The sequence below is a fragment of the Coffea arabica genome, chromosome 3e, assembly GCF_036785885.1.
Source record: "Coffea arabica cultivar ET-39 chromosome 3e, Coffea Arabica ET-39 HiFi, whole genome shotgun sequence".
Taxonomy (NCBI): Eukaryota; Viridiplantae; Streptophyta; class Magnoliopsida; order Gentianales; family Rubiaceae; genus Coffea; species Coffea arabica.
In genome coordinates, this window is record NC_092315.1 from 3,267,956 (window position 1) to 3,280,074 (window position 12,119).

At 29.0% G+C, this 12,119-nt stretch overlaps 1 protein-coding gene across 1 annotated transcript; it reads right to left on the reverse strand.

Moving 5' to 3' along the window:
- Positions 1 to 10,647: 10,647 nt before the first annotated feature.
- LOC113737805 (uncharacterized) lies at positions 10,648 to 11,897 on the reverse strand. The gene has a single exon (XM_027264976.2). It carries the CDS (start codon positions 11,626 to 11,628, stop codon positions 11,086 to 11,088), a length of 543 nt encoding a protein of 180 aa, XP_027120777.1. The 5' UTR covers positions 11,629 to 11,897; the 3' UTR covers positions 10,648 to 11,085.
- Between the last annotated feature and the right edge of the window lie 222 nt (positions 11,898 to 12,119).

Here is a 12,119-nt window from a genome sequence, read left to right on the forward strand (position 1 = left end):
TCGACAAAATTAATAAATAAGCGTGTTAATAAATAAGCGGATAAATACAAAGAAGGAAGGAAAATTATAAATATACAAATAGTCTCAAAATTATAATTATTTGATATAAATAACACTTATTATACATTAATACAAGGTACTATTATTAATTTATATATATTAGATATGCGTTAAACACATATAATTTTCATTGATATGCATTAATACAAAACAGCATAATCGATTTATATATATTGATTAGATACATATAGAATTTTTATTCGTTAGTATGTATTAGATATACATAGGATTTTTAGTGACCTGCGTAATTTTTTGATAGTTAATATTTTTTTCAATACACACACTTTTGACAAAGTTAATAAATAAGTGAGTTAATAAATAAGCGGGTAAATATAAAGAAGGATGGAAAATTATAAACATAGAAATAGTGTCAAAATTATAATTATTTCACATAAATAACACTTATTATATGTTAATACAAAGTACTATTATTAATTTATATATATTAGATGCATGCTAAACATATATGATTTTCATTGATCTGCATTAATACAAAACACCATAATCGATTTATATATATTGGTATATATTGATTAATATGTTTGTGTATATAGCAACCTGCATGTTTTTTTGATATTTAATATGTTTGTTAATATACACATTTTAGAGATGCACATAGGATTTTTAGCGATTTGCATATTTTTTTCATATTTAATAGTTTTGCTAATATATACATTTTGGAGAAAATTAATAAAATTTATATACATTAGATACATATTAAGTACATACAATTTTCATTGATTTGTATTAATACGAAATAGTATAATTGATTTATATATACTGATTGGATACACCTAGAATTTTTATTCATTTGCATATATTAGGTGTACGTAGGAATTTTAGGAATTTGCATTTTTTTCATATTTAATATTTTTGCTAATATATATATTTTGGGGAAAATTAATAAATAAGCGAATAAACATAAAATGAAAGCTATTTTATGTATTAGACATGTATACCATTTGTAGTGATTTGCATATTTTTTTAATAGTTAATATTTTTGTCAATATACACACTTTCGACAAAATTAATAAATAAGCGGATAAATATAAAGAAGGAGAGAATATTATAAATATAGAAATAGTGTTGAAATTATAATTATTTCACATAAATAACACTTATTTTGTGTTCATACAAAGTAGTATTATTAATTTATATATAATAGACGCATGCTAAACATATATGATTTTCATTGATCTGCATTAATACAAAACACCATAATCGATTTATATATATTGATATATATTGATTAATATGTTTGTGTATATAGCAACGTGCATGTTTTTTGATATTTAATATGTTTGTTAATATACATATTTTAGAGATGCACGTAGGATTTTTAGCGATTTGCATATTTTTTTCATATTTAATATTTTTGCTAATATATACATTTTGGAGAAAATTAATTAAATTTATATACATTAGATACATATTAAGTACATACGATTTTCATTGGTTTGTATTAATACGAAACAGTATAATTGATTTATATATACTGATTCGATACACCTAGAATTTTTATTCATTTGCATATATTAGATGTACGTAGGATTTTTAGGAATTTGCATTTTTTTTTCATATTTAATATTTTTGCTAATATATATATTTTGGGGAAAATTAATAAATAAGCGAATAAGCATAAAAAGAAGGCTATTTTATGTATTAGACGTGCATAGCATTTTTAGTGATTTACGTATTTTTTTAATAGTTAATATTTTTGTCAATACACACACTTTCGACAAAATTAATAAATAAGCGGATAAATATAAAGAAGGAGAGAAAATTATAAATATACAAATAGTCTCAAAATTATAATTATTTGATATAAATAACACTTATTATATGTTAATACAAGGCAGTATTATTAATATATATATATTAGATATAGGTTAAGCACATAATTTTCATTGATCTGCATTAATACAAAACAGCATAATCGATTTATATATATTAATTAGATACATATAGAATTTTTATTCGTTAGTATGTATTAGATATACATAGGATTTTTAGTAACCTGCATAATTTTTTGATATTTAATATTTTTTTTCAATACACACACTTTTGACAAAGTTAATAAATAAGTAAGTTAATAAATAAGCGGATAAATATAAAGAAGGATGGAAAATTATAAACATAGAAATAGTGTCGAAATTATAATTATTTCACATAAATAACACTTATTATATGTTAATACAAAGTAGTATTATTAATTTATATATATTAGATGCATGCTAAACATATATGATTTTCATTGATCTGCATTAATACAAAACACCATAATCGATTTATATATATGGATATATATTCAATGAGTATTAGATCGATTGATTTGTAAGTAAATGTTCTTGGAAAAGATAATACTTGCATTAATCTTTTGGCAATTAATAAGATCATAAAATTTAAAGATAACACAATTTTGGAGAGCCGGTTTTGTCATTGATATCAAGAATTAATAATGTTTCATTGAATAGCATATATGAATAAATACTTATTTGATGACAAAGTAATTTATTTATCGATTAATCAATATCTTAGTAAAAGCCAACAAATAAATAATGTAATACATAAAAGTTATACTGTTGTGTATATATTAGGTGGATATAGAATTTTTATTGATTTGCATAATTTTTTGAAAATTAATATCTTTCTTAGTATATAAAAGAGCAAAAGAAATTATATTTTGAAAAAGGAAAGATTAATACAAAGTTAAAGAAAGAAATTATATATGTTGAAGGAAGTTAATTAATAAAATTCATAAATTAGTATCTGTAATTTTTGTGAATAGAGCCCGACAAAGATTGGAGCAACGAACGATGCACAGGAAACAAAACGATCAGATAACAGTTGGAGCGGCAAATTTTTGTCAATAGTGCCAGATAACAATTGCAGGAACGAAAGATGAACAGCAAACAAAAGCCTCGGATAACAATTGAACCAACAAAGGATGGGCAGCAAACAAAAGGACAAAATTGAACACAAAATTACAAAGAAACCAAGAGAAGGGCAGAATTGGAAGAAGAAAACAAAAGCAGAAATGAGCAAAAAGGCAGCAGCAGCCAAAACGGCTGTAGGGGAGCTGCGAAAGGACCAAAAAGGACAAAATGAGCCGCGAAACCACAGCAAAACCGGCACAATCAACTATTCATCAGGCTTCGCGGCTTTAAGTAGTTTAGACTAGGCATTGTGCCCCGCGAGTTTCGCGGGGTGCCCATTATTGATTGTTTAAGGATAATGTAAGATTTATTTAATAATTAATGTTTAGAGTGTTTTATATGATAGTAGAGTTGGAATAATAAATAGAGGAACAATATATTGGATTAATATATTTATAAATAGATATAGTAATATTGTTGTGATTTGTATTTAATTTTTTAAGAGTAACATGATGTAAATATTATTTAAATTAATGGAATGTAAATCATTTTTTAATAGTTGAGATAAATTAATAATTCGAAATAATTTCGATATGTTTATTTTTATATTGTTAAATATAAGTAGAAGTAGAATAAAGAAAATTTAGGGAATAGATAATTGCTATGTGCAAGAAGTTATAGTGGACACGTTTAATTATGATTGTTGGATAAAGTCTCTGCTGAAGAGCTGCAGATGATAATTGTTTTCATTGAGTAGAGTGAACAGGATGACACTTCCTTCATGTAAGAAGTGTTTTTGTGCGAATATTGGCCAACCTTCTGTTATTTCTATTCCTTCTAGCTGAAAGATCCATCGAGTTTTAGCATGATAGCAATTGATAACTCCTATGTTGTTTGTTTGTATATGCGAGGGTATATCACCAATGAGTACCTGAGATAGAAAATAGGGAAAAAACGTAGTTGTATTATGAAATGAGAGTAGCAATGTAGTGCATGAATTATATTGATTGGAATGTAATTTGTATGAAACTCACCAAAGATTCAAGATCGTGTGTTAGATAGTGGAAGAGTTTAGTATTGAAAAACTAAAAGAAAAGAAATATAGTGAAGAATATAAATTCATAAATATAATATATACAAATTAATGATTTTTAACAATTTGAAATTATAAATTTAGAATCATATATTTGTATTTATTGATCGAATAATTGTTTTTTGAATCAATAAATATTGGATTGATTTAATTTTAAGTTTATATATATTAGATACATGTCAAGTACATATGATTTTCATTCATTTGTATTAATATGAAATAGTATAATCAATTTATATATATTGACTGCATACACATAGAATTTGTATTCATTTGCATATATTAGATGCACGTAGGATTTTTAGCGATTTGCATATTTTTTCATATTTAATATTTTTGCTAATATATACATTTTGGAGAAAATTAATTAAATTTATATATATTAGATACATGTTAAGTACATATGATTTTCATTGATTTGTATTAATACGAAACAGTATAATTAATTTATATATACTGATTGGATACACATAAAATTTTTATTCATCTGCATATATTAGATGTACGTAGGATTTTTAGGAATTTGCATATTTTTTCATATTTAATAGTTTTTCTAATATATATATTTTGGAGAAAATTAATAAATAAGTGAATAAATATAAAAAGAAGGCTATTTTATGTATTAGATGTGCATAGCATTTTTAGTGATTTGCGCATTTTTTTAACTGTTAATATTTTTGTCAATATACACACTTTCGACAAAATTAATAAATAAGCGTGTTAATAAATAAGCGGATAAATACAAAGAAGGAAGGAAAATTATAAATATACAAATAGTCTCAAAATTATAATTATTTGATATAAATAACACTTATTATACATTAATACAAGGTACTATTATTAATTTATATATATTAGATATGCGTTAAACACATATAATTTTCATTGATATGCATTAATACAAAACAGCATAATCGATTTATATATATTGATTAGATACATATAGAATTTTTATTCGTTAGTATGTATTAGATATACATAGGATTTTTAGTGACCTGCGTAATTTTTTGATAGTTAATATTTTTTTCAATACACACACTTTTGACAAAGTTAATAAATAAGTGAGTTAATAAATAAGCGGGTAAATATAAAGAAGGATGGAAAATTATAAACATAGAAATAGTGTCAAAATTATAATTATTTCACATAAATAACACTTATTATATGTTAATACAAAGTACTATTATTAATTTATATATATTAGATGCATGCTAAACATATATGATTTTCATTGATCTGCATTAATACAAAACACCATAATCAATTTATATATATTGATATATATTGATTAATATGTTTGTGTATATAGCAACCTGCATGTTTTTTTGATATTTAATATGTTTGTTAATATACACATTTTAGAGATGCACATAGGATTTTTAGCGATTTGCATATTTTTTTCATATTTAATATTTTTGCTAATATATACATTTTGGAGAAAATTAATAAAATTAATAAAATTAATATACATTAGATACATATTAAGTACATACAATTTTCATTGATTTGTATTAATACGAAATAGTATAATTGATTTATATATACTGATTGGATACACCTAGAATTTTTATTCATTTGCATATATTAGGTGTACGTAGGAATTTTAGGAATTTGCATTTTTTTCATATTTAATATTTTTGCTAATATATATATTTTGGGGAAAATTAATAAATAAGCGAATAAACATAAAATGAAGGCTATTTTATGTATTAGACATGTATACCATTTTTAGTGATTTGCATATTTTGTTAATAGTTAATATTTTTGTCAATATACACACTTTCGACAAAATTAATAAATAAGCGGATAAATATAAAGAAGGAGAGAATATTATAAATATAGAAATAGTGTCGAAATTATAATTATTTCACATAAATAACACTTATTTTATGTTAATACAAAGTAGTATTATTAATTTATATATATTAGACGCATGCTAAACATATATGATTTTCATTGATCTGCATTAATACAAAACACCATAATCGATTTATATATATTGATATATATTGATTAATATGTTTGTGTATATAGCAACGTGCATGTTTTTTGATATTTAATATGTTTGTTAATATACACATTTTAGAGATGCACGTAGGATTTTTAGCGATTTGCATATTTTTTTCATATTTAATATTTTTGCTAATATATACATTTTGGAGAAAATTAATTAAATTTATATACATTAGATACATATTAAGTACATACGATTTTCATTGGTTTGTATTAATACGAAACAGTATAATTGATTTATATATACTGATTGGATACACCTAGAATTTTTATTCATTTGCATATATTAGATGTACGTAGGATTTTTAGGAATTTGTATTTTTTTTTCATATTTAATATTTTTGCTAATATATATATTGTGGGGAAAATTAATAAATAAGCGAATAAGCATAAAAAGAAGGCTATTTTATGTATTAGACGTGCATAGCATTTTTAGTGATTTACGTATTTTTTTAATAGTTAATATTTTTGTCAATACACACACTTTCGACAAAATTAATAAATAAGCGGATAAATATAAAGAAGGAGAGAAAATTATAAATATACAAATAGTCTCAAAATTATAATTATTTGATATAAATAACACTTATTATATGTTAATACAAGGCAGTATTATTAATATATATATATTAGATATAGGTTAAGCACATAATTTTCATTGATCTGCATTAATACAAAACAGCATAATCGATTTATATATATTAATTAGATACATATAGAATTTTTATTCGTTAGTATGTATTAGATATACATAGGATTTTTAGTAACCTGCATAATTTTTTGATATTTAATATTTTTTTTCAATACACACACTTTTGACAAAGTTAATAAATAAGTAAGTTAATAAATAAGCGGATAAATATAAAGATGGATGGAAAATTATAAACATAGAAATAGTGTCGAAATTATAATTATTTCACATAAATAACACTTATTATATGTTAATACAAAGTAGTATTATTAATTTATATATATTAGATGCATGCTAAACATATATGATTTTCATTGATTTGCATTAATACAAAACACCATAATCGATTTATATATGTGGATATATATTCAATGAGTATTAGATCGATTGATTTGTAAGTAAATGTTCTTGGAAAAGATAATACTTGCATTAATCTTTTGGCAATTAATAAGATTATAAAATTTAAAGATAACACAATTTTGGAGAGCCGGTTTTGTCATTGATATCAAGAATTAATAATGTTTCATTGAATAGCATATATGAATAAATACTTATTTGATGATGAAGTAATTTATTTATCGATTAATCAATATCTTAGTAAAAGCCAACAAATAAATAATGTAATACATAAAAGTTATACTGTTGTGTATATATTAGGTGGATATAGAATTTTTATTGATTTGGATAATTTTTTGAAAATTAATATCTTTCTTAGTATATAAAAGAGCAAAAGAAATTATATTTTGAAAAAGGAAAGATTATGTGAGAACCCAGATTTACCCTAATTTTTTCTAGGGTTTTTTCCCTTAAATTTCATGTTTTCTGCATTTTCTGGCCTAGCAATATTTTCTTGGTGGATTTTATGAGCAATTATAGTTTTAAGATGATTTTTCTAGTATTGGTGAATTTTTAGAAAATTAAGAATATATATTGGACGTGGGACCCACGAGTGCGATAAGTTCGGGAAAATTCGGCCAATAAGGTTAAGTTTCGGATACTGTGAAAAATTTATCGGGTGTTAAGAGATAAGTAGTGTGTGTGAAGTGATTGATGTGAGAGATAAAAGAATGATAAGAATGCATTTAATGAGGTGACAAGTGTCATCTTCTCATTGGTTGGACTTTAAGAAACACTATTCACATTTTTGACTTTTGACCAAAATTAGTTAATATCTCCAAAAAATTCACAAAATTCACCATTTTTCTTCTCATTGTGGACGAACCTCTCTCTTGCAAGGAGGAAGAAAGTTCTTCAACATTTCAAGCTTCCAACTTGTCCAATCCACCAAATCAAGTGTTTAACTTAGTTTTTACTCCATACAATCTTTCCTTCTAGTGATAGTAAGTGTATTAGTGAAGTTTGTTTGAAGCTCTAAGGTGGCCAACACCTCTCTACATCTCTTGATACTTGGTAAGTGATGCTTGAACCTCTACTACACCTAATGATGGTTATATTATGCTTAGAAGTGGCTTGAGTGTTGGAATATATGATTTATTTCTTGGTTTGGCTTGATTTGGTGAAGTTTTCCATTTTATGAGGAATTTTCTGGTTTCATATGATTTTGATGTTGTGGACTAGTATGATGGTTGGTAATAAGGGGCTTTGGCTCTAGTAGGTGTGAATTGTTGTGAAATGCAATCAATTTTGGATTTGGAATGAAATGTGAGAAGTTAGGGTTCATGAACCCCTAATCTGTCCGAAATTTTAGGTCATAGATAGAGGCCGAATTGGACTTTACTTAAAACATGAAAGTTGTAGGTATTGATGAGTTTGATATGCCTGCAAAATTTCAGGGAATTTGGAGTAGTATAGAGAGAGTTATGCCGTTTTTACTGTTGCTGTTTTTGGTGAACAGAATGTCCGAACTGCGATAGTAATTGCCTGTTTTGACAGGATTTGGTTTGGATTTTGAAGTTGGTGTCTTCTGATGAAATGTAGCTGGATATCTTAGCTAGCTTATGCCTTTGGAATTTCGGCATTTGGACATGTATAGCCTGAGTTGTGTTCATTACAGTTTTGTGTGTTTTGCAAACCTGTTTTGGTAATGCTGGTTTAGTATTTGGCGTATTTGACCTAGTGGTGCTAGGATCTGGACTGAGTGGCCTTCTACATTGTTGTAGCCCTGTTTCATAGCTTCGAAACGGTGGGTTTTACACCCCCAACCGATAATTGTAGTGAGAGTTGTGCCATTACCGCATTATGACGTAAAAACCGGTTTTCTTATCAAGGCCTACATTAAAGCCTTTCTTAATTTCTGGTTTGCTATCATGCTTGTATATGGTTGTAAAACCCTATTAGGGTTATGATTGGCATTGCTATATGGCTCGGAATCGAGTCTCATTGAATGTGTTACATGTGTTAGGACGTGACGGTAGCTCACGACGTCTTGGTGACCACGGTGTATGAAACACCACTTTCTTGCTTGGTGAGTATACTACTCACTTACTTGTTATAATGTGGCTTTGTGCTATGTGTAGTGATGCCTTGAAGGCTTACTTGGATATTGAAATTGATTAAGGTGAGGGTGTACTTGACCGCCCTCACCTTTTTTGATATTGTCACTGATTGGCTACCGTTTTACTGCATTACTGAACTTGATATATTGGTTGGTGAATTCCATTTTATGGAAACTGATTTGGTGTTGTTTGGACGATGTCCAACGACCTTACTGTATTACTGAGCTCAACCCCGTTTGGTAGTCAATTGGATCGAGCCGGCGAGGGCTTGGTCGTGAAGATTGAATTGCCACGGGGACTGTACTGGGGAACCTTGTGGTAATGAGACCCTTGGTTCCGGTAAACTCGAGTATTACCAAAAACTACTGAATTGGAGTGCGGGCCCGGTTGGGGTATGTTGGGTGGAAGGAATGGAAGTATAGTGAGGTCTACGGTTTGGTACTCTTAACATTGACGGAGGGTCAATGAGATTGGATCAAGATGGCAAGCGTGGAATTGGGCTTTTGAGAGCCGACCGTATCCTTTTACCGTTTTGCTTTACTGCTTATTTGTGCACTTTAAATAAAAGTTCATCCTTATGTGACTTTGGTTGCTTATGTAGTAGTGTACCACTGGGATTTAGCTCATTCTGTGTTATTTGTTTTCCTTACAGGAATTGGAAACGGTTATGACAAGTTGAGCTCATGTATATGTATTTTGCTTAGCTCCTTGAGGGTGAAAACCCTAAGTGTTTTGATTCACCAATGTTTGGTGTGTAAATGGCTACTTGTTTATGTATGAACTAAATAGCTATTTTGGTATGCCATTTTGGCTTGACAATGTTGGATTTCAATGTGTATATGTTAAATTGATGTTTGGATGAACTTCGGAACGATTCGGCTTTCAAACGGCAAAAGAAAAATTTTGAACGAAAAGGCACTGGACTGAATCCGGCCAGGAATCCGGCCAGAAACTGGCCGGATTGTCGGCCGGATTGTGAAGGGTTTTGAAAAAAATTTCGGATTGCTCTCTGCCTTGTATCCGCCCGGAAATCCGGCCAGATTCTGGCCGGACTCTGACGTGGCCTGCACTATTCATCTTCGGCGCAAATTTTCGTTTTTTTTATTTTGACTCTTTTGACTTGTTTGCATGCTATGGTATGTTCCGGAACGTTATAGATCGACGTAAACTGTGCCGTAGTCCTGGCGAGAGCTGGGCAGGCAGTCCGCTAACTCCTTTGGTTCGCCTTAGGGGAAGGTGGGGCTGTCACAGATTAATACAAAGTTAAAGAAAGAAATTATATATGTTGAAGGAAGTTAATTAATAAAATTCATAAATTAGTATCTGTAATTTTTGTGAATAGTGCCCGACAAAGATTGGAGCAACGAACGATGCACAGGAAACAAAACGATCAGATAACAGTTGGAGCGGCAAATTTTTGTCAATAGTGCCAGATAACAATTGCAGGAACGAAAGATGAACAGCAAACAAAAGCCTCGGATAACAATTGAACCAACAAAGGATGGGCAGCAAACAAAAGGACAAAATTGAACACAAAATTACAAAGAAACCAAGAGAAGGGCAGAATTGGAAGAAGAAAACAAAAGCAGAAATGAGCAAAAAGGCAGCAGCAGCCAAAACGGCTGTAGGGGAGCTGCGAAAGGACCAAAAAGGACAAAATGAGCCGCGAAACCACAGCAAAACCGGCACAATCAACTATTCATCAGGCTTCGCGGCTTTAAGTAGTTTAGATGTCATGTCAGAGATAACTTGAAGGTCCTACTTTATTAACTAGACAGAAACCAATCGTAATCTAACGGAATTTTGAATGTTTTTCAAATGCTGTACAACATCCATATCTCATTCTTGAAGCTCTTCCATTTTCTCCCAGAGAATGCAAACACATCTTCAGCAGGGCTAGCTATCTTGATCTGAATCCTCAGGCAACCAAATATTATCCGTAACCAAGAAACTATATATTATCATATCTCTTATTTTACCTTTATTGTATCCATACTTCCTTAAAAAACCTTCTTTCAGAAAACCAACCTTTTCTAGCACCCTTTGTGACCCTTTATTTTCTTCCTCCACCAATGCTTCAAGCCTTACCAAAAAGGGGAACGCTTTGAACGCGCTAGAAATGGCAATTTTCAATGCTACAGTGACTATTCCTTGTCCCCAGTACTCACTGCTAATTGCATATCCAACATGAGCTCTGTGTCTATCACTGCCTGATTCTGGCTTGATTGAAATGTATCCGATCGAACGGTCATCCAGGCAAATGGACCGGCGCCATGGATGAGGTATTGCAACCTCCTGAATATACTTCAAGGCTTCTTCGATGGTGTAAATTGTGTTCCATCTCAGATACTGTGTTACCTGATCATCACTTGCCCAGGTCAAGAAGTCCTCTGCATCAGAAAGTTTGAAGGGTCTGACTGAGATTCTTGATTTTTCCATCTGAAGATGGAGGTCCAAAGAAACCGTTCTGCCAAATCCTTGTACAGCGGAGTTAATTTGTTAATCTGAAAAGGGCTGTTTTAGTTGAGCGTTCCGTGTTCATTGAACTGGACCATAGTAGTTGCCAAATGAATTAATGATGCATATTCATAGTTGATGCTTCTTTGACTTCAGACTTAAGATGCAAGATTTAGATAAGTGGGTACTTTGAAAAAGCAGTTCTTCAACACGTTGAATTTTCCACTGTAATACTAGTCAAGGGCACATGTTCATTATTGATTTTCATATTGCACTCCTGTTTCACTTGACTTCTAAGCAAAAAACGAGTTCCCTGTTGCCTAATAAGCTCTATAAAGGTTGATTGAAAATCAACTAGTATTTTTTTGACCTTCTAGGAAATTCACCAAGGAGGCTGAGAAAGTTTGACAATGAATTCCAAAGCATCTGACCCGTTGCTTATTTGCTTTTCTTTTTGTGTCATTTTCTTGCCG

Excerpts from the sequence above, each read along its gene's own strand:
- LOC113737805 (XM_027264976.2), bottom strand. The coding sequence starts at position 11,628 with ATGGAAAAATCAAGAATCTCAGTCAGACCCTTCAAACTTTCTGATGCA.